At 43.9% G+C, this 24539-nt stretch overlaps 1 protein-coding gene across 1 annotated transcript in view; it reads right to left on the reverse strand.

The window, feature by feature from the left end:
- The window catches only part of TNFRSF1B (TNF receptor superfamily member 1B), a 239739-nt gene that overhangs the window by 168669 nt on the left and 46531 nt on the right, over window positions 1–24539 (reverse strand). The window contains exon 3 of the mRNA XM_078642197.1: window positions 6558–6686. Within this exon, the coding sequence (XP_078498323.1) occupies window positions 6558–6686 (129 nt within the window). The remainder of the gene's footprint in view (window positions 1–6557; window positions 6687–24539) is intronic.

The following is a 24539-nucleotide window of genomic DNA, read 5'->3' on the forward strand; positions in this document are numbered from 1 at the left end:
CTGGGCTTTGCCTTTGGGCTATTTCTATAAGCCACATTTGAGGACCCTGAATATTGGAGCTCCCGTCTCCACATACAATAGGTTTTTGCCCTTGTCTGATTTGGATAACCAGGATTGACTACACCCCATAGCAGTTTCATCTAAGGCAACGCCTTCGTTTTCTGAACCCCCAGTTCGGGCCCCTGTATCCCAACCATGTCCACCCTTAACCCTGATCTTGACTTAAAATACTAAGTTGGAATGTCGCCGGCCTGGCTTCTAAAATTAATTTTTCAGACTGGAGAGAGTTTGTTCAAAAACAGGACATCTTAATGTTTCAGGAGACATGGGCAACTAGGGACTTATTTTTGGAGGGGTTTGAGTGCTTTAATTCTCTCGCTCCTTTTCCAAACCTGGGTCGCCCGTCAGGAGGCCTGTCAACTTGGATAAACATCTCTTCAGGTGGAAGCGTAAAGGCCTTGGATACCAATAATGATCAACTCCAGGCAATTATTTATAAAAGAGGGGATTCTATTTGTTTGGTTAATGTTTATAATAATGATTTCCAGAATCCACCAAATATTAATTTTGGTAATGTATTTAAATTTATAAGCACTATACAGAACTCAAATAGTTTAGGGGGAAATTTTAATGCCAAGATATTTAATGGTAGCTATACTGCTATCCATCAATCCAGCAACACACCCATATGTAATAGTGGGATTGAATTAACAAACTATTTGTGCATCCACAACTTTGTGGACGTAATGGAGTTGCTGCAGCACCTGAATCTGATAATCATATCATACCTGCATATAGAGGCAGGGGCAGTGCCTCTATTATTGATTATGTTTTTATATCCCCTTTATTAGAAGACTGTCTACTTAAAGCTGAGGTTATCGATCCTGTTTACGGAGATAATAATCCTGTTAATGTAACCCTGTGACTTGCTCCTAGGCCAACATTTAGTAAAGAGTGTGGCACAAGAGATCTGTCCCCCTCTACTGATAATCTTAGATTGGTTTGGCGTGGTGTTGATAACACAGTTTTATTTGGCAAGATGGTAAAAGAACATTCGGATCTTGTAGGCATTTGTTTGACTTTTAAAGAACACAGTTCTGCCGTAGTTGGTGCCTTCACGCAATTATGTGAGGGTATCAAACATATGCTCTCTAGGCCCATTAAGGAAACATCTCCAGGTCCTAGATGGTTCAACAGCGATTGTTCTGCAGCTAACAGAGATCTTAGAAGGGCAATTGCAAAACTCCTCAGAGACCAGGTGGCTATTAAACTAAGTAGACAACGATACAGGGCTGCCATTAAACTAAGAAAAGATGATATAGTTAAAGATCACTGGAATAAACTAGCATGTGCCACTATGTTAAAGGACGGGAATGTTTTTTAGCAGGCTGTCAAAGACATGAGGTCCTTAGGATACCCGATCTCTCCAATTAGTTGTAAAATCAGTAGTGAGTCATGGGAGAATCACTTCTCAAAGATTTACTTAGTACCAGTCCAAAACATGGTCTTAAATGAGAATTTGGTAACTAGCAGGGTCCAGATAACCCTTTCTGAAGTAGAAGAAGCAATTCATCAGAGTCTGGGCAACAAGGCCCCAGGCCCGGACGGCTTGCCAATCGATCTCATCAAACACCAGCCTGAATTTTGGGCGCCTCTTTTATTGAATATTTTTAGTTATTTATCGGCTTCATCAATACCAAAAACATGGTCAACCAGTATCATTGTGCCAATTTTTTAAAAGGGAGACCGTTCTAACTCAAGTTGCTATAGGCCGATCTCACTGATCGACAATACATTGAAAATTTTAGGGAGGATCCTATTTAACAAGATCAGGTCATGGGTCACATCCTCCACTCTTGCCAGCTGAGGTTTAGGAGCAAAGGTGGCACTGTTGAGCAGTGCCTAAACCTCAACTTGATCATCGGTAAATATACAATAGCTAAAAAATCTCCTATATACCTGGCATTCATGGACCTTACCTCGGCCTTTTGTTAATAGGTCTCGGCTCTGGTCCATCTTTTTAAAATATGGCCTGGACGAGATTTTAGTGCACTTTTTAGCCTATTTACATAAGGACTTGTACGGCAGGGTGCGGATCGGGAAGGGCGGAGAGGTATCGAAGGGCATCAGAGTTGGTAGAGGGGTCAGGCACGGTTGTGTCCTGGCCCCTCTGCTTTTTATTCTTTATATCAACGATTTGAGCGAGTCATTGGTATCACTTACTTCTGATGTCCCTATCATTAATGGTAATATGCTCCCGGCCCTACCGAAGATGCAGTTTTAATGGCACGCACCCCCTACGCATATTGGTGCGGGGCTTTGTTGATTTTATGGCAAGCTTGGACCTATGTACCTATTTTAAGAAATCGTTTTTAATGGCTTGTGGTTCAAAAAAGTATTTAAATAATGCCATTGTTGTGGATGCAGATTGTTTACAGAGCACTTGCACTTTTCTCTACTTGGGGCTGGTTTTTGCAGGGAACGGTTTGTGGGCTGAGCATGTAGCACATTGTGGAAAAAAGTTTTCTAAAGCGGTCAATAACATACTTAGCTTGCTCCAGCCTGGAAAGACACAGGTAGTTTCTGCCATCACCAAATTTTTTAAATTACAATGCATCCCCACTGCCACCTACGATGCAGAAGTTTGGGTTTTCAGGCAGTGCGACAGCATACAGGGGGAAGAAAACAGATTTTGTCGCAAATTATTGGGCGTCCCTATTTCTACATCACAGTATGCTTGTCACAGTGAATTGAAACTCCCTTACATTGAAGAGTATATCAAAGCCCGTCCTGCCTTATTTTGGCCTGCGGTTTGGAAGAACTCCGCGGCACAGCTAACAAGGGAAATAATAGCAGATTGTCTTGGCTGCGATAAAGGAAGGGATATACACTGGCTTGCTGCTGTCAGGAAGAGTTTGATTAGTGTAAATCTTGAGCGGATATTTTTAAATCCAACCGACTCAAATGGCATAAGCAAAAAAAGCCTACAGAAGGCCCCCTATGCGGTATATAGCAAAACTAGATATGAAACAGAGGTACGGAAACCCTCAGTAGCTAGGTATATGATGATTGAGAACACCTCCCACCGACCCTGTAATTACCTCTTAAGACCAATTTGCCTATGGGAGAGGGGTTCTGCTTTATAGACTAAGGGTTGATACTGTGAAATTTTTGCTCTATTTCCCATTGGGGTTCAATTCCAGTCTCGATCAATTCTCATGCCCCCTGTATTGCCCAATGTAAACAAACAATGTTGCACTTTTTATTCTTTTGTAGTTTTTATCTAAAATACACTAAACAGTTTTTGATGCCATTTTTTAAGACTGTACCTCTGATCAATTACAAGGTAGCATATGGGCACATTGTTACTCTGGAAGATGAGGAGCTAACCTTCCGAGTAGGATCCTTTCTGAAAGTGGCAGTACTTGCCTGCAACTCCATGTGCACCTTTTGAATTATATTCTGTGCAAAATTCACTTGTACATATTGTAGATACATCTTGTGGAGTTGTTTTTATACTGTATTTTTTAACTATCATGAATCGTATGATGTATTTGTTGAAGGTGAATAATATAAATTCCGTTGTGATTTTTAACTGTTTCCCCCTTTTTATCTGATTTATCTGTTTATTTACTGTGATCATGATGAGATTTTGGACTTGTGCTTTTATGGATATTCATTGTATCCGAATAAAGATTTTTAATTGAATTGAATAAAAAGAATTCAGGAAGGTCCTTAGATTAAAGTTATCTTTACACAACTGGCACTCCATACCTGCTAAATTCCAAGAGCAAAATTTGAATAATCTGTGAGAGTCCCATTTCTATCAGAGCTCATATCAGGAATGCTTAATTGTATGGAATAATGTATTCATGTTAAGGCCACTGTATCTGTCGTTTCATGAATGTGTAATATCCCTATTTAGTGGGAGATGAATATTTCTTCCTGTATTATGCTCTTCACTCCTAGAAATAATTAAATTATCAATCTCATTAGAGGTTGAGTTGTCGGGCCCTTTAAAAGTCGGTAATTGGCATAAGATCATATACTCACTACACTGCAGGTTTTGCTCGCAACTGGATTTTAAGAAGTAGGGATCTTTTTTTAATTCAATAGCCATATGAATTATGTGTGTCCCAGTCCAATAGTAAGTCACTGTGCTCTCTTATTTTTGTGAACCAATTTTTGGAGTTGTACGTATAAACTGTTTGACAGTCATTTGATCTTTAATAAAAATGAATACTTGCTAGATCCCGAGATTCGACTTAATCTAGGCCCTTAAATTGTGGGCCCATTTTTTCATTTTGCATTTATTTATTTATAGCTTTAAAGCTAAAAATATTGCAACAATAAGAACTAAGTGCATCACCATACACTGTACAATCAGGACATGAGAATCCATTGGTGCTACATAAAGGGATCAAGAAACGCTCACATTACAATTCATACAGTACATTGTGAGCAATAGTAAAACAGTGACAAACAATTCATGCTGGGGGAGCAAAGCTTGACAAGGAATCATTTGGTATCAACAGCAGTGGTTTAGTCACAATAATGGGCTATAGATTCGTTCGGGGCCTCGGGAGATAAGGGCGGTGCCTGTGTTAGCAGATACTCTTGGAACGACCCTCAGATGTCCCTGGGTCTGCTGGGAGGCAGGAGCATTGAATAGCACACCCTTAACTGCTCTTGGAAATTTCCCATATCCAATAACCATTCTCGAACAGTGGGCACTCTTTCCCGCCCCATCGGTGGCGTAACAATAGCCCCTGCAGTCGAACCTGTGCGGCGGGGCCGAGCTCCAGGGGCCCCCCTCTTGCACTGTGCACAGGAGGCGGGCCACTGGCCTCAGAGCTCCTGACTGGGTCCAGAGCAGAGGGGGCCCCCTCCATGTACTTTGCATGCGGGGGGCTCAAGTTTCGTTATGCCACTGGGCACCATGTACAGGTCACCCTACGCTTAGCGAGAAGCAGTGCCAAGGCAAGAAACCATTTATCGTTAGACAACGCTGCTGGGAGACATAGAAGCACGAGCTCTGGCGAAAGATGCAGATGCAAGTGCAATATGTGCAAGATGGTGGAGAAGACAGACCGCCAGTCTACAAAAACCGAGGGACAGACAGAAGCGGTCGGTGGTGGGAGTAGCTGCCGGGCGGTGATGTGGGGAGGGAGAGTGCACTGCATCGCATTTGGGGATGCAGTTCGCGCAACGAAATTCGTTTTATTTAATTATATGTTTACGTACCTGTAATCCTCCGTAATCCATAGATTACTACCCCCCACCCTGCCCCTCCCCCACCCCACGTCACCGCCCGGCAGCTACTCCCACCACCGACCGCTACTGGGGACAGAGCCAAGCTAGATGCATGAAATCACGACCCCCCACCATGGCATTTAGCATACTCATCATGAGCTTGCAGCTTATGTTAAGGCAGTTTAACTGGAGTGTTATATGTCTTGTGAATAACGCAAAAATGATTAAGGCGTAGTCTGCCATTAGGGGAGAAAGATTGTGTCAGGCCACACACGCCTGCCCAATCCGTAACCGATAAGGATTTGCCTAGTTCCCCCTTCCATCGACTCTTTTGGGTAGATGCATCATTGTTGCCGTTTGCGATTCCTAAATTGCGAAAATTAAGGAATCACAATTTAGAAATCGCAAACGGCAATGCATGAACAATTCGCATTTATTTTTGCGATTCGGTATTTTTCCTTAATTGCGATTCACAATTTGCGAATCGCAATTAAGGACAACCCTTCCCATTCATTCCTATGGGCCAAAAGGCCCATAGGAATGAATGGGAAGGCAATCACATTTTGCGAATTTCAAATTGTAATTCGCAAAATGTGAATGCAATTTCAAGGGTGGGGGGGGTCCAAAGAACCCCTCCCTACACCCCTGAAATGTAACTTTAAATGCAATTTACACACACACATGCCCCAAGGGCATGAGTGTGTGTAAATTTGAACTTCCAAAAATGCAATTTGTGCATATTTGATAGTTTTCGGTAAATTAGCATGAAGTTCAATTTCATGCTATTTTACCCCTTCCAAACTGTGAATTCGCAATTTAAAAATAATCATGCATTGCTTTTAAGAAATCTCTAATTGCGATTTCTTAAATGCAATCGCAATTTTAGAAATCGCAACATGGTTGCGATTCCTAAAATTGCGAAATGCATGATGCATTCCAAATTAGTCAATTGCATTCGCAAACGGCCGAAAAATGCGATTCGCACCATTTGCGAATGCAATTCTCTTTGATGCATCTAGGCATAAGTCCGCTGTACGCACTTTGTTGGGTAGAAGTCAATTTGTAGAATGTGATTGATATTATCCATGCCTGTTTTATTTAGCTAAGTCTTTTGGTGTATAATAGTTCTTGACATTTTATTAAGATGAAAAGAAGTGCCTTGTTTAATTGTGCCTTTAGGATGATTGGTACTGAACACCCCTGGCCTGATGGTGTGCCTGGTTTGATTCACTACAGGCCTGTAACCATGTTTCCAACCGTGTGACAGTGATTGTGTGGGGTCTTTGGGTGCTTTTCACACCTACCTTCCCTGCATGGAGCTTCACAGTGGTGGCACTGCCTCATGCGGTTCCAGACCTCTGTGTATGCATTGGGCCCGCATGGCTTACATTCCGAGTCCGTTGTGTTTCGACACTCCTGGGAGAGATGGTGTCCTGGAAGAATAAAGGAATTGTTGAGTTATCCCGCCACTACATACAGCTACCTCCCACTGTGGGTTCAAATGTGGAGATAGGCAGAAAATGAAGATTCTTCAGGGGGTGGGAAGAAAACAGTCGAGGATTTCAGGAGGTCTGCAATTTTAGACACTGACAACATCTGTCCTCTTAACATACTGAGAAATGAAAGCTGCATATCCTTAGCAATGCTGGGTTTAAAAGGCGATGCGCATTAGCCACATACTATTCCAGCGCCCAATCTGCACTGTCAGCAGGGGGTTCTGGGCGCAGGGCATGAGTGCGGACACTGCCCCGTCCACACTGTCCTCAGCACACAGGGGAGCCTGTGCCCAACCGATACAGCAGGGGACTGAGCACAGGAAGTGAGTGCGGGCTGCGTCCGGTGCCCATTGCCTGCTAGGCTTAGCCAAGCAAAGTGGTTATTTATTGTCCCTAATTGGCTGAAATTACATTATCCCTGTGTATTACGTATTTCAACCAATGAGAAGGCAAATAAAAGGCTAATAGGTAGTATGGTATTACACAGAAAACAGCATACTTATGTTGTACTGTATTTATTAAGCATTTTGCTTTTTAAGTAAAAAAGTTGTATGCAGAATACATAGGAATTAACATGTGGAGTTCTAATAGCAGTTACAAACACTATGGGCCAGATGTAGGTGGCCTAATACCGGTCGGTAACGGCCGAAATTACCGAATTTCGGCCGTTACCGACCGGTATTGGGCATTGGGGATGTAGGGGGCTCTAAATTGCAAATTCGGTAATTTACCGATTCGGTATTTTAAGGAATCTGTAAATTACCGATTCCTTAAAATACCGAATCGGTAAATTACCGAATTTGCAATGTAGGGAGCACTCAAATGAGTGCTTTCCCCTTTTTGGGATTCGTTATTTACCACCAAGTAGAAGTTGGTGGTAAATAATGAAAACCTTTGAAAAAGCATTTTGTTTGCTTTTCAAACAGTGCCATGTTGCAGACATATATGCCCTTAGGGCATGTATGTCTGCAACATGTGCACCCATACACAATTGAGGGGTGCAACAGGGTGTCAAAGTGACACCCTGCCACCCTTCAATGTTTTCCCCTTTTACCGAATCGGTATTTACCGTTTTGGTAATTGACATTCATTCCTATGGGCCTCCAGGCCCATAGGAATGAATGGCAATTACCGAATCGGTAAATACCGATTCGATAATTACCGAAACTTACAGATTCGATAATTTTTACAGAAAAATTACCTACATCCCATTTACCTGTTCTTAAATACCGAATCGGTATTATTCGATATTTAAGAGTAGGTAAACTGGGATTACCTACATCTGGCCCTATTATATCTCATGGTTGAATATTATATCACAAGCAGCTGCATTCACATTGCAGAGGAAGAAGGTAGGAATTATAAACCTCTCTCTTGTAGTTTGGCATCATCCCAACCTATTCCCTATATTCGGAAAGAACCACAAAACTGTCGGTTGCAGGTATTTTTAGGTCTCGCCTATCCCATTCCACAAGGAATGGATAGGGGAGAATTTTAGTAGGCAAAAAAGTTCTCAAACCATCAGGTGGATTTCAAACAGTTCACGTGAAAACAAGCACGCGCATTTCCCCACATCAAAGCCATCAGCCTTCCTCCCACAGGCTTCCCCAGCGTGCGCAGTGCGCGCTGGCCTCAATTCTCCTCCCCCCTAATTGCTTTGACTTTCACGGCCACTTCAAAGGTATACTTTCCCAGCCGTTTTTTTTTTATCCGCGCTTCGCCGCTCCCCTGCTCCCCGCCCCACCCCCCCGCCACGCAATGCGGAGAGCTTGTCCTTCTAAGTTTCTTGTTAATTAGCGTGGCTGCGCTTTTCTCCCAGGCAGCGCCGCGCTTGTTAATTACTGCCGAAGTTCTTATCCTGTTAGTGTACCTGACTCATTACAACATTGCTTCTCGACACATCGTATAAACAGAACAAGCGTTTCGCAGAGGGAAAATGATTTATTTCTTCTTCTTTTGTATGGATGACAGTTACACTACAGTAGTAAACAATCAGTTTGCCCAGAAGAATATTATTCATACTGTGAGTGCTTCCGGCTGAGAGACTGCCGGTGCTCGACTAGAAGCATCCAGGCAGGCAGGAGTGCCCACTGCCCTGGAGCGGAACACAACCTCGGTGGCCCCGTGGACTCTCGCAACCCGGCGACTCGAAAGCAAGAAGCGACTCCGCTCTCTTTCTCTATCCTGACTGTGCCTCATTAAACTGAACCACCATTTGGTTGTTTGGGCACGGGGAAAGGAGCACTGTCCTCGTTTCCAGAGTTGTAGCTTGTGATATTTTTTCCCAGTCCCTCCCGCACAGTGTGACCCTGGGGCAGCCATACTCGGAGTTAGGCGCTGCCGCTTGTGCATGTATTTGTAGGCACCGTTTCACAATTACTGAACATCTGTGAGGCCCGTGGTTAGACACACAGTCCAGTTCGTTAGAACTGAGAGAGAGTAGCGTTTATCTGTTTGTCATTCCCATCCTCCACCGAGCGCCAAGACTGGCTGAGCCTATCAGGTGGCTCAGAGTGTCGTGAGCCCTTGTTTACTATAAAGTTTCTGCAGCCCCCCTCCCTCCCCACCTTTCATCTGTCTAACTGCTGTTACATTTTAAAGGCTTTTCTTAAATTTAATGTTTTGAAATAACTTTTTCTCTGTTGGCTTTAGTGACAGATCTGCTTCCCTCCGGCATGCATTGAAACGGCGCATATTTCATTCGAAGGGACCGCTTGCACTGGGGTCCCGGTGACTGGGGGGTAAATTGATGCTCATTTATGACTTTAGTTGCCCTGTTCACTTCACGGATTCCCACAGCATGCACACCCAGAGCACCCCGCAGCCCTACCCAACCCACATCAAAATATTTATTGGTTATGCAATTCCGACGCCACTTTAAGCCCATACCACGGACGGAACAAGGGGCTACCAGACTATAAATAAAGGCTCAAACATGCCCTGTTCCAAGGGAATAAGGAACTCTACAACGGAAAAAATTGATTTTGCTTGGTACTTTGAAAAACCTTGTATGGGACCTGCGTGGGTGCACAGGGGTATTTATAATGCGGGAAAAAGCAAGGTCTTTACTGGCTGGTCCCACCCCATATTACTCCTTCTAAGCAAACGTGGAGAACTGAACTCTTTTAGACTGTGATGTTCTACTAGATAGAGTGTGAACCAACGCAAACAAAGCTTTTCAAAGTCCAAGGCAAAATAGTGTTGTCTCATGGAGCTCTCTGCACACCTGCTACATATTGCATTAATTGAATGTAATGCTTCACTGTAAGAAGCATTTCTCGTCGCAACAACAACACCCCAAAAGGCAGTTGTCAAACCGTTTGTTGTAATTTTACACCAGTTGGGGCCTTAAGGCTACTGCTTCACCTTAATTTATGGAAGTGCTGCCCCCGAAATCTGAAGTTTCGCCAGTGATTTGGGAAACACTCCCAGGCATATTTTCAGTTTGGTGGGTGTCCTGACAGCCTCCGGAGGCGGCAGAAGCCCTACCAGTGGTTAAGTTGTAAAACAATAGTTGCTGGGGCTCTCCTCCAGGGCTGCTTGCACCAGCCCATTTCTCCTGTTAGCACCGCCTAAAACAGAACCAACTCCATACTGTGAAAGTGGGGAGAGGATGTGCCATAATGGCCAGAGCTGCCAACTTCGAGCTGGGGAACCAGATTCGAGTCTCGGCGTCTGCTCAGCATCCTGTGATTCTGGGAACATCACTTAATCTCCCCATAAATTAACGTGTCCTTAACTGGTGCTCATGAAAAGAGCTGTGTTGATGATTAAGTGCTAGTGCTGAGCACTGAAAACCAGCGGCTCATATCACTCACTGGCTGTACTACCTTAGCTAGTCTGGTCTAGGATTTGGGGATCCCACTTGTTATTGACTGTGCTCATTTTCACCCAGAGTGTTTCTGCTATAAAACGGGAGTGCTTTTGGAAAAATAAATGTCGGCAGGCCACCGTGTGATTGATGCCTACTCGGCATGTGTTTTTTTTTGTTTTTCAGAAACAAATGACCAGGCAGGGGACTGTTTCTGAAAAACTAGATACGTCCCAGGCGTCAAGGGAGTTTACTCACTGTGTGTCCAGGACATGTTTTGATGCAGGGCCAGCGCTAGGCATGGGCAGTATGGGCAGCTGCCCACGACCTCGCACTCAGCCCACCAGCATGGGGCCTGCACCAGTGCAACACACCACCAAACAATTGAAGAAAGGGGTCTGTTTACAATTGGGCTTACAGAAGAGGGCCCTCCCAGGGCCTCTCAGGGATGGTGTGGGGAAGCCTAGGGGAGAGGGACACTTCATCTGGTGCCAGTTGCAAGGAGACGCATTTTGGCCTGCATTTAGGCCTCCTACCTGGCTGCCATTGAGAGACACTGCGGGACTCAGCACTTTACCGTCTGCACAGTTTTAACTCTCAGCTCACAAGCTATTCTCAAACCTTCAGCTTAATATGAGCTGTGAAAGAGGTGCTTGTAGGTGGCAGAGATGGGAGCTGTGACCCAGGAGAAGTCTGTAAAAAGCAAGTTCTGGAGCACTGAAGTTGTCACATTTGAAAATTAGAGGGGCCTCGCACATTCCCCTTCGACCGGGGCACCAGAAATCCTAGAACCGGCCCTCACTCTACCACTCTACCGCCCTCACTCTACCACTCTACCGCCCTCACTGTACCACTCTACTGCCCTCATGCCCTCACTCTACCACTCTACCGCCCTCACTCTACCACTCTACCGTCCTCACGCCCTCTCGCTACCGCCCTCACTCTACCACTCTACCACTCTACCGCCCTCACTCTACCACTCTACTGCCCACACTCTAGCGCCCTCACTCTACCACTCTACCTCCCCCACTCTACCGCCCTCACTCTACCACTCTACCGCCCTCACTCTACCACTCTACCTCCCTCACTCTACCGCCCTCACTCCACCACTCCACCGCCCTCACTCTACCACCCTCACTCTACCACTCTACCGCCCTCACTCTACCGACCACTCTACCGCCCTCACTCTATAGCCCTCACTCTACCACTCTACCGCCCTCACTCTACCACCCTCACTCTACTGCCCTCACTCTACCGCCCTCAATCTACCACTCTACCGCCCTCACTCTACTGCCCTCACTCTACCACTCTATCGCCCTCACTCTACCACCCTCACTCTACCACTCTACCGCCCTCACTCTACCACTCTACCGCCCTCACTCTACCGCACTCACTCTACCACTCTACCGCCCTCACTCTACCACTCTCACTCTACCACCCTCACTCTACCACTCTACCACCCTCATGCCCTCACTCTACCGCCCTCACTCCACCACTCTACCGCCCTCACTCTCTCTACCGCCCTCACTCTCTCTATCGCCCTCACTCTCTCTATCGCCCTCACTCACTCTATCACCCTCACTCTATCTATCTATCGCCCTCCCTCACTCTATCTAGCTATCTATCGCCCTCCCTCACTCTATCTATCGCCCTCCCTCACTCTTTCTATCGCCCTCCATCTATATATCGCCCTCACTCTATCGCCCTCCCTCACTCTATCGCCCTCCCTCTATCTATCTATCGCCCTCCCTCTATCTATCTATCTATCTATCGCCCTCCCTCTATTGCCTTCCCTCTATTGCCCTCCCTCTATCTTTCACATCACCACAGCATCACTCAGCACCACCACAGCATCACTCAGGGGCACAACAACATCACTGTGCGCTACCACAGCATCACTGAACGCCACAACATCACTCGTCGCAACCACAACATCACTCCGCGCCACCACAGCATCAATCTGTGCAACCATTCAACAACATCTGGTTCAAATATGTTCTCTCAATGTTTCAAGCTTTATTACAAATGCCACAAAAAGATGTTAATATTACACTTCTGTTCTTGGATTTTCGTCACAATAAAATACACTGAAAATAATCTTCACAAAAGTTATTTACAAAAGTTTAAGCTATTGCCATTATAAATTACAATAACTTTTATTTAAGTATTAATTATTTAAAAAAATTAAAAGCCATTGTTATTTGTAATATCAATACATCTAAGTCACGTAAATACAACACATATTGCATTACAAATGTTATAGGTGTTACATTTGCGAAAGTTAAAACTATTGGAATTGTAAATGACAAAGCTATTAATTTAGCTATTTTCAAAACCAACACATAAATACAAAATTTGTCATTTACAATACCAATAGCTCAAACTTTTCTAATGCGAGACCTATTGCATAGCAAATGCTTGTTTAGCCCTGCTGTCATTCAGGACCTCTAGCCCGAGTGACACTGGAGAAACACAATAGTCACTGCCCGACAAGCTTGCGTACTTCCCATTCCTCGCTGTCGGAAGCTCAGCACCGGAACTTGCAGCATCGGGGTAAGGATATTGTGCAGCTCATAAGAAGCATAACTCTAGTGGGATCGTACACGTGTTTTTGACCCTGTGCAGCAGGAGAACATTCCAGGACCTCTTTTTTGCTGCTTTCATTTTTTTAATTAAAAATTCCTTAGAGAAGGTGAGAAACGTTAAAAAAAACTATGAAACTATGAAGCAGTAAGCCTTTCAACTTCACACACAAATATAGAACCAAAATACACAGTTGGCCAATATTTATGTTCCATATATAAACACAGAAATATAGACAGATAAAAATCAATGTAAACAAACTTAAGAAGTGGCGGCTCGTCAACTGGGGACATAGGGTGGTGCCTTGTCGTCACCTGTGATCAACCACATACTGCTCTTTGTCTCTGCTCTTATTTGCTGTACATTTCTTTAGCAGAATTCATTAAAACATCATGTTTGTGTTTTCATGAACACTATGAACACTGTCAATATGCATGTCAGCCCTCGCTACCACTCCAGCCTCCCCAAATGATGACATGAGAAGGAAGGGCCTGAGAGGGTGGAGGCATGATACATCCACAGAGTGTAGTTTAAGAGAATGCACTCTATAAATAGATGTCTGGATTGCTCATGCGTGTGGGCATACTTCAGCTATGTCACCTCACACAGGCCCTTTCCATATTATCCAGCAGATATGGTGCACATTGTTTGTGCTGGACGCATATCTGCTCAAATGTAGTTGGTCCGGGTACTAATCAGTCCATCCTTATGGCCAGTGAGGATACACACTGGGCAAGGGGCAGGACCCAAAGCCCTGTCTCAGTTTCTGAAAGGACTCGGCTTCCAGGCATATCAGAATCTGGAATAAGGCTTGATACGTGTCTTCCCCTCATTAATCGTGCCCCTGCTGCCCTGTCCAGCTCCTAAATGTTTTGTGCAGAAATCTTTCCTTCCTGGTTTTATTTCCAAGCTGTGATTCGTGCCAAAGTTGCTGCGATGAAGGTGTCAGTCTGAAGCAGAGGAAGTAAATTAATTAAAAACAAATTCCGATGTTTCTATGCACGTGTGCGAACGTGAGTGTGGTTGTGAACATGTGAGAGAGGGAGTGAGTGATTAACTGCGAGCAATTGAGAGCGAGTGAGTGAGCTAGATTGACTAAGAATGAGTGAGTGAGGGAGTGCAAGTGAATGAGAACAAGTGAATATTAGGGACTTAAAGTGAATGAGAAAGAGAGAGTGCATGTGAGTGAGTGAGTGAGTGAGGGGGTGCATGTGACTATAAGAGAATGGCTGAGGGAGGGAGTGAACTTGTGAATGAGTGTAAGTCTGTGCACAAATGTGTCTTATGCTTGTGAGTCTGTTGACAGTGGTGGCATACTGGAGGCACACATGGCAATATGTCACCACTGGTGCATTGGAGGCAGTGGTCAATTTGTAAACAATAAGTGCTGGGGCACTCGTAAAGAGGCACCTTGCATCAGCCTATTTCTCCTGTTAGCGCCGCCTAAAACAGAACCAACTGCTAACCACAAAAGTGGGAGAGAATGTGGTGTAATGGCTAGAGCTGCAGACTTCGAAGCTGGGGAGCCAGGTGTAACCCTCAGCATCAGCTCAACATCCTGACATTCTGGACAAATCGGCTAATCCACCCGTAAATTAATGTGTCCTTAACTGGTGCTCATGAAAAGTGCAGGTTTTGATGATTAAGTTCCAGTGACTAAACCATTGGCTCAAATTAAGCACTGATCCTATTAAACCTTCTGACAGCACTGTCCATGAGTCTGCTCACTTACCCCAGAATGAAATGCTGCGACGCCTCTAACACTTGGGCTGACAGTCCATTGATCATACGTCAGCAAAGGGTAGAGGAGACCTGGTTACTGTCCCGTATTTGTGTGACTCTGGGCAGAGAATGACGTATGAGGCACTATATTGTTACAATGTAGTCTGATGCTGATAACACAATTAAATAAGCACATCTTTTCTAGATCTCCTTGTATTGTTTGGCAGTTTTTCACAGTGCAAACACTGGCACTTTACAACAGCACCTAGCTACGAAACTGATTTTATTTTTGTGGTTTTGGAGAAAGTGAGATTAAATGATTTGCCTAGAGTAACAGTATGTTGAGCCGACACTGCGATTGAAACATGTTTCCCTAAATTCTAAAGTCATCACTTCAAGACTATCAGCCTGATTCATGTACAGGCCGTTTTGCGTGGCCCTAATAGCGAATCATAGCGACTCGCTATTGAGGACACGCAAAACGGCATTCATGTAGGAATTGCTAATTAAATAGCGATTCCTACATGTTCTTTATTTGCGAGTAGCAATTTGTTACTCGCAAAAACTCCCCATTCATTCCTATGGGCCAAGAGGCCCATAGGAATGAATGGGGAGTATCCCTTATTTGCGAGTAGCAATTTGCTACTCGCAAATAAGATAGCGATTTTAAGGGTGCCAGGGGTGTCCAAAGGACACCCTGTAGCACCCCTAAAAAGCACATTTGAACAGGTGTTGCGCACACACATGTCCAAAGGACATGTGTGTGTGCAACATGCAACTTAGAAAAATGCTTTTAAAAGCATTTCTCTGAGTTTTTGCTATTTACCGAGAGGTCTGACCTCTCGGTAAATAGCGGCCCCAAAAGTGCTAAATCGCAATTTCCTGATGTGTCATGAATAGCATTTGAGGAATCTCTAATAGAGATTCCTTAAATGCTATTCCTCGCATATTTGCTAATTCTTAAATAGCGATTTTTGCATTTGGGATCATGAATACCAAATGCAAAAATCGCACTCGCAAAGGGCCAGATTCTCAGAATCTGGCCCTTTTGCGAGCGCTATTGGTTACATGAATCAGGCTGTTTGTCTCTCAGCTATAGTGCCTCTTTGGTCAAATTAGCATTTAGGACTCTATCTCCTGCGCTATTAGCCTATGGCCAAGCCAGTTTCTACAACTGGCTGAATACAAAAAAACAAGCATTGGCAAAGCCAATAGGTCTGGCATCATTCACCAGCCTTTTGGTAATTCTGGTTTTGTTTTGTCATGGCTTTTTCAAAACATTATTGCTTAGAAATCTCCCAGGAACTTGTCAATTTAAAAAAAACATTCACTAAAGATGCCTTAACTGAAAGTGAAGTCAGACAATAGCTGAAGTGGGTTGACATGTTGCCCCTCGATGCATGATTAAGTTGGTTGGACAAAATTGTGAATGACACAGCCACAGACAAATGGATGAAGTGTGGATGAAACCACCTATAACTAACTATGTAATACATGCAATATTAGTAAAATCCAAAAGTCTTAGCTAACAGACCTAAAAAAGCCAGCTGTTGTGCCATTGTCTGTCATCCTCTTGCCTTTCGGAAAAAAAGGAGGAAGGAAAAAAATAAAGAAAGCAGGACAGAAAGAAAAAGATAGAAGGAAAGAAAGAAGGAAGGAAAGAAAAAAAGAAGGAGCAGGCAAGAAGGAAAGAAAGAAGGCGAGAGATAAGGAAGGCAAGAAAGAATGTACAAAAGAAAGAAAGAAGTAAGGCAAGAAAGCCAAAGCAGGAAAAATGAAAGAGGAAGAAAGAACAAGAAAGAGAGCGAAAAAAGAAAAAGAAAGAATGAAAAGGAAAGGTAAAGCGAGATGAATAAAGCAAGGAAAAAAAGGCAAGAGGGAAAGAAAGAAAGGTAGAAAGAAAGAACAGAAGGAAGAAAGAAAAAAAGAGTAAGAAAGAAAGAAAGAAAGTAAAGAAGGAAAGAACTCAAGAAAGAAGGAAGGAAGAAAAGAAGGAAAGAAAAAAGAATGCACAAGAGTAGAAAAGCAGGAAAGAAGGAATGAAAGAAAAAACAATGCAAGAAAGAATGGGAGAAGAAATGAAAGGATGAAACAAAAAAGGAAAGCAATAAAGAAGGGAAGAAGGAATGAAACAAAAAAGAAAGCAAAAAATGGAAAGAAGAAAGGAAAGAATGAAAGAAAAAAGGAAAGAAAGAAGAAACAAATGAAAGAAAAAAGGAAAGAAACAAAGCAGGAAAGAAAGGAAAGCAAGAAAGAAGAAATAAAAAAGAGAATAAGAAAGAAAGAAAAAGGAATGAAAGTTAAAGTGAAACAGCAGAGGAATGAAAAAGCAAGATAGAAGGAAATAAATACAGAAAGAAAATGAAAGTGAGAAAGAAAAAAGAAAGAAAGTAAGAAAGAAAGAAAGAAAGGAAGGAAGAAAGGAAGGAAGGAAGGAAGGAAAGAAAGAATGCAATTAAAAAAGTGTAAAACGTGCTGCAAATTAAATATGATAAAGGCTGGTTTCGTTCCTGGGCAAAGTTTATTAAAGAACCATTAGTTATGTTGTTATGTTATGTTATTGGCTTTTTGTATAGCGCGTGAATCACCCGGGGGCATCTCAGCACTTGTACCTGGGGGAGGACCTCTAGATGGATGGAAAAGGAAATTCTTGGGAGAGAAGTGACATTAGAACAAGAAGGTTTTCAGTAGTTTCCGGAAGGATTGGAGAGATGTTGATTTCCGTAGCACCTCCGGTAACGAGTTCCAATATTTAGGGGCAACATGTGAGAAGGCCCTACCTCCTGTGCGACTCAGACGAATACGGGGGACCCTAAGGAGGGCCTGAGAGTTAGATCTGAGGTTACGTTCTGATGTATACTTATGTAGCTTCTCTTGTAGGTAACGAGGACCATACCCTTTGAGAGCCTTAAAGGAGAGACAACAGGTCTTAAAAAGGACTCTCTTTTTCACTGGGAGCCAGTGAAGTTCTCTAAGCAAGGGAAGGGATGGAGATCCTGGGGGCGATTCAAGACCATCCTGGCTGCAGTATTTTGTATCACCTGCAATTTGGCTAACGCTGTGTCTCCTACTTCGGCCAGTAATGCATTCCCGTAGTCAAGTTTGCTCATAACCAAAGCCTGAACAACGGTTCTGCGATGTTCTAATGGTAAATAAGGGAGAGTTTTGCGTAACAGCCGGAGGCTGTAGTAGCATGACTCTGCAATGGATTTGATGTTATCTTGCATGGAAAGTTTATGATCTAGTTGAATACCCAAGGTTTTGACTGAAGAGGAGGGGTGGGGGCCTCATCCATATGGTTTGAGCCTATCGAGAATAACAATTGGGTATCATCGCGTATGATACAATCTCGAAGCCAAAAGGCTGCACAATTTTCGCTAAGGGGGCCATATAAACATTAAAGAGCGTAGGGCTCAGACACGAGCCCTGAGGAACGCCCTTCTCTAACAGGAATTTTTGAGATGTAGAAGTGCCCAGAGAGGTAGTTTGGCATCTATCCATAAGGAAGTTCTTTAGCCATTTCAGGGCCATGCCTCCGATGCCACAGTCCTGTAGTCTGTCGGCCAGCAATTGATGAGAAATAGTATCAAAAGCTGCCGAGAGGTCTAATAAGATCAGAATCATAGAGCCTCCGGCGTCAAGGGTAAGTCGTAAAAAGTCAGTAACAGCCAAGATGGCTGTTTCTGTACTGTAGCCGGGGCGAAAGCCAGACTGAAAATTGTTCCGTTCCAGGTACTGGCTAAGTTGTTTATTTATTGATGATTCTAATGTTTTTCCCATAAGTGGTAACAAGGATATCGGTCTGTAATTCCCTAACACCTGGGGGTCTGCTGATGTTTTCTTCAATATGGGGTGGACATGTGCTTCCTTCCAGGTGGAGGGGATACAGCTCGTACGGATGGAGGAATTAAACATTTTTTGTAATAATGGGGCACAAATGGGGGAGAGCAGGGCCATTGTGCTTGGGGGGCAGAGATCTGTTGGGGAACCAGATTTCACAACCCGAAGTAACTTTTCAGTCTCCTCAATCGAAATGTCAGTAAACTGATTTAAGCGGCCCGTGATAGATGTCAGACGGTTGTCTTCGGACCAAGTGAGGTCCGAGATGGTTGGGCTCACAGTCGAGGATTTGGAATAGATTGTGGCTATTTTATCATGAAAAAAGATGCTATCAAGTCACACAATAATTGAGATTGAGGAGGTGACTGTTTACATGCAGGGGGGGAGGAAAAATCCTTGACTATATTAAAAAGGGTTTTGGCCGAGTTTTCTGCTTGTACTATTTGGGTGCGGAGATGAAAACATCTGGCTAATTTAATTGATTTGTGATAGTGCGATAGGGAGGATTTGTAGGCTTGTTTATCCAAAAAGTTATTTGTCCTCCTCCAGCGGCGTTCTAACACTTTGCATTGGGACTTTTTGTTTTTTAGGTCTCCTGAATACCAAGGGGCAGAGGACCGCCGAGCGGCAGCGATGGTGTTTTTCACTGGTATAATCACATCGAAAGTTTTTTCCAAAATGGCGCGTCCGGGAGGGTGTGTTCATTTTATGGGGCGGTGTACCAGCTCAACTGCAACAACTAGCCCGCCCACCCAAATGACCCCCAATATGGCAGCTTCAGTGGTGTGGGCTCGGTGTTCCCGTGTCCTTCTCCAAGCAGCGCCTAATCAGCTGTTCCGGAGGAGCGGGAGGCGCTGTGAGCAGGTAAAACCAATTCCAAGTATTTTCTACACACATGTGCAAATGTGCAAGTAAAGCGAGCAAGAAATTAGGTGGGTTCCCGGCTTCCGCCTCAGGAAATCCCCAAACAGGTGCGCGCGTGCGTAGTGAAAATGAGTCCAGAATAAACACGTTCTGAAGAATTGTCTGCTTATCAATTCACACATATCATCTTGAAGCTGTCGATAACTTAATACAGAACAGTTTCAAATGGGCGCAATTGGTTATGCTGTGAAAATCCGCCAGTCAAACAGTAAGCAAAGGACAGTCCAAAAGGAGTTTACAACAGCATTGGCAAGAGACAGGGAATGATAAAGGGTTGAATGTGTCCTGTGCTTACATCTGGTATAAAGCGTCTTTCTGTCAAACATACTCTAAATACAGAGGCAACATCAAAGTAATTTTATAAAACATGGTGCACAGAAGGGAACGAGCTTGTGTGCAGACATACTTTTAATGAAAGATGAAAATGCAATCACTCAAAGTGAAGTGGGTTTATCCGCGCACCATGCTGTATGCAGTAGTGGATGGAAGCAAAACGTAAATGATAGACTAATGGATGAAGAAAGCTGTCTGAAAGAAAGCCCCTTTAAATTAGTAGATTGTACATATATTTATTTTAAAGTGAAAAGGTTTTGGATAATGCCAGACCTAAAAATATTGGGGCATATTATCAACAACTAGCGATATTTATTGCTAAAGCAGCTTAGCGACATTTTGTTTATCGCCAAGCATCGCTGGATTTTATCGCAGAGATAACGTGCTATTCGCAACGTTTATCTCCAATGCGATAAAGTAACCGGCGATAGCGGCGAAATGCGTGAATATTGCTGGAAAACCAGCGATATTCACGCATCATCGCCAATAAGGTCTTAGCCAGAATATCCACCTCCCATTGGATATAATTGCTAAGAACTGGTCTGAGCAGGCGATAGTTTTTAGCGATATTCGCACCTAGCGCACATTTTTTGATCGCTACACCTGCCTTGCTAATAGGCGACAGCGACGTTAGTGAATGCTTTCAGTCACTAACTGGTTAGGTACGCCCACTTTGCATGTCATTAGCGGCATGCAAAGCGGGCCCCAAACCGCTCGCTATCACCTAAAAGCTGTCGCTAACTGATGTTAGCGACAGCTTGCTTATAGGGCGATGAAATTACCGCCGCTTTGCGGCCGAAAACGGCCGCAAAAGCGGCGATAATTTCATTTCGCCTGCTTTGATAATATGACCCTAGGTTCTTAAATATAAGGAGTGGACGAGCGCAGATTTAGGAAAGTGATATACCTTAGAAGCCACTTTACTGGGTGACTTGAAGGCAATGCTCCCACACAATGGTGGGAGAAATAAGTGACAAAGAATGCAGTTTAAATATATTGAGTCAGTAGCAGTATTCACAATCTTATAAAGCTAAAGTATAATTTTACTGTGTGGTTCGGGCACAGTTGCAAGTCGCTGGACTCTAACAACACTTTTCATGCTGCCACCAACTGAGAGTGCTTGCGACATAGACACGTATATGGTGAGGCCGAGTTTGGAACTGAATGGGGCAAGCATGTCATAACAACACTGCCAGAGTGCCACATTACAGAAGACAAAGCCTGTCTGGGTAGGAGCGGGCCATCTCAAGTAGGTCGTCACAACTAGGGACCGAAAAGAGACAACTTCAATGTGCCAGTCTTTCGGTAGCGAGACTTCACGTCACTTTCACAGTATACACAGCGTGTAGAGTAGTGTTACATGTCTAATGCTCTACTCATTATGAGATCTCACACAGAGGAAGAGCAAGGGAACTTAGATTAGTGCATGCTTGGTAGGGTACAACCACATCATGACCAGGGTTGTGCTGGCCTTTAAAGCAATCTGACAATGCCAGAAGGACCTATCTGGCAGGTTAGAGTTTGGACTCGTTTTTAGGCTGTTTGAAGGCTAGTTTTATGGTCTGGGTGGCCAGTTTTCAGGTCGAATCCTACCAGACAGTTTGCTAAAGACATCTTGGGGACATTCGGAAAGCTTCCAAGGGAATGCATTATGCCCGTTGCTTATTATTGGCTTTGTGGTTTTTAACCCACATTTGATTGCCTTCCATTTGCTGGCTTTATTTGATTTAGGCTGACCAGCTTGAGTGTGTCCCTTCTGTTGAGCAAAGCCTGTTTACAAGGGTCCCTTGTATTCTTCCTTCAGTGCCCCTTTCTGTAAACAGGCCTTTACATCTTGTTCTTATGTTGTCACATTTGGTGTTCATCAAAGAAACGGGTCAGAGCTTTTAACTCTCCAGCACCAAACGTCACTACTTATGGTTTCCTATTAAAACTACACTAAGTCTCGGTGCATCTGGTCTAGGATGTGACCCACATGCATCCTAAAGAGTGGTTACAGACCACCACTATCCAAAGCAAACAAAAAATTACCCTGCACCCGAGATGAGCCAGTACTCTCTGGTATTGATGCCCTAATCCAACATATTTAGGCAAAACGAAACAATCCAGAGTACACAAAGTTGACCCTGCATACCAGAACAACATATATTTTCTAGTATAAATGTCGTAGTCCATCATATTTAAGAAAATTAGAACAATGTATTGAGTAAATAGCTTCCCAGATGGAAATGAGACAGATGGTCATGTTACTTGATTGAAGTCAGTTTCTATTATTGAAAAACAATTAATTCTTTAGGAAACACCACACAATTGCTTGCTTGCCAACGCGTTTCATCCCTCACGGGACTTCTTCAGGGCTTCATTATAGTCTTTATCTGCTGGCGGTGTGCACAACGATTCACAATGGTTTTTATTATTAAAAAGAGGCGAAGGCGATACAATGTATTAGTGATGCAATTCACATGGTCAATATTATTCCAGTATGCTTCACTCGGCATCCGAGACGGTTCATAGGTATCAATATTTTAGGATACTATGTTATTTAAAATACTCGATTTAGTAACAAAGTTCACGTTACCGGCGTTATATCTGTCTATGTTTCTTCTTTTATCAGCGAGATAGTTGCACATGGTAAATCAGTAGACCCCTGGCTTGTCAGTGAGTTGTGGGCCAAGTATGCTGCCCTTTGCACGACTACTACCGTCCGCTTCCCTCCAAATAGTGACCTAGAGATTGAGGTCAAATGTTAGACTCTGTCTTCTGGGGGAGCATTTTTATTTACTTTTCTTTCTCTGACTTCAAAGTGAGAGGATTTATGTGACAATTATGCTGGGTACTGAGGGTGTGCTAGAGGAAGGCTGTATGATAATATGTTATTCTTGCACACAACAAAGTTTAAATGTTTGTAAATGAACTGTGTAGATATTTCAGAATATATCTGAATTATGAAAGCACAAATGAGGCACAATTTTTGGCAAATCTGAAGTGTCGTGGAAACAAATATTTTCATACAATCAAAACAAACTAATACAATAGGTGACAACAGTTCCACACTTTTGTGTGCTGTCTAGTTTCATTAGTAAAACGGTATGGCTGTGCAAACGTAGGTCATTTCAATTGGAAATGAGTTGTCTGTAAAGGAAGTGCACTACCACGTTATGTATATTCCACTTTACAGCACTCCACTCTACTCTGCACCGCTCCACCCCACAACACTCTACTCTGCACCATTCCACTCTATGCCACTCCACTCTACTCTGCACCACTCCACTGTGCGCCACTGCACTCTATGCTTCTCTACTTAACACCACTCTACTCTATGCCATTGCTGTATATGCCACTTTACTGTACCCTGCAACAATGCCCTCTGCACCGCTGCAGTCTACACCACTCCAGTCTAGGTCACACTACTCTACTATGCACCACTCCCTTCTATGCCACACCGCTACACTCTACGCTACCCTGCAACACTGCACTCTATGCTGCTGCACTCTAAGCCAATGCACTTTTTTCTGTACCACTCCCTCTATGCCAGTACACTCCAAACCAATCCACTATATGTTACTGTAATCTACTCTGCACCACTGCACTCTATGCCACTGCATTCCATGCCACTCTATGCGACTGTGCTCTACCCTGCACCCTGCCCCACTCCACTCTACACCACTTCACTCTACTCTGAAACAATGTACTCTACACCACTGCCCTCTACACCAAAGTACTGTAGACCAGGCTACTCTACAGCACTTCAATCGACGACACTCTACTATGCAACACTGAAGTCTTTGCCACTCTACTCTGAACCACTCCACTCTAAGCCACTGCAATCCGCTCTGCACCACTGTACTTTACGCTACTCCATTGCACACTACCCCAATGCACTATATGAGTCTGCACTCTATGCTATGCAACTCTGCATCATTCCACTCTATGCCACAGCACTCTACACCATTGCACTCTAGGCCAATCCATTCTAATCTACTCTGCACCACTTCAGCTTATGTCACTGCATTCTATGACACAGCACTCTACACCACTGCACTCTACCCTGCACCATTCCACTTTGCCCTGCACCACTCTACTCTATGTCACTTCACTGTTTTCTGAAACAATCTACTCTACGTCACTACACTCTAGGACAATGCACTCTATGTCACCCTACTCCATTCTGTAACACTACATTCTACGACACTCCACTCTATGCTGCACCACTCTACTCTATGCCACTGCACTCTATGCCAGTCTTCTCTAGACTACGGAACTCAGCGCCAATCCACTCTGTGCCACTGCACACCACTGCACTCTCTGCCACTGCACTCTACGCCACTACCATCTGCACAGTGCCACTCCACTCTATGCAACTCTTATCTGCACCACTTTACTCAAAAGCAGAGCACCCTGCCTCCAGGCACTCCACTCTGAAACAATCTACTCCATGCCACGGCACTCAATGACACTGCCTCTCCACTCTACACTATTCCACTCTACGCTACACCACTCCACTCTATGCCACTTTACTCTAAACTAATGCACTCTGTGCCATTCCACTCTGCACCACTTCTTTTTCCACCACTTCC

This window comes from Lissotriton helveticus, chromosome 5_1 (genome assembly GCF_964261635.1).
Source record: "Lissotriton helveticus chromosome 5_1, aLisHel1.1, whole genome shotgun sequence".
Lineage (NCBI taxonomy): Eukaryota > Metazoa > Chordata > Amphibia > Caudata > Salamandridae > Lissotriton > Lissotriton helveticus.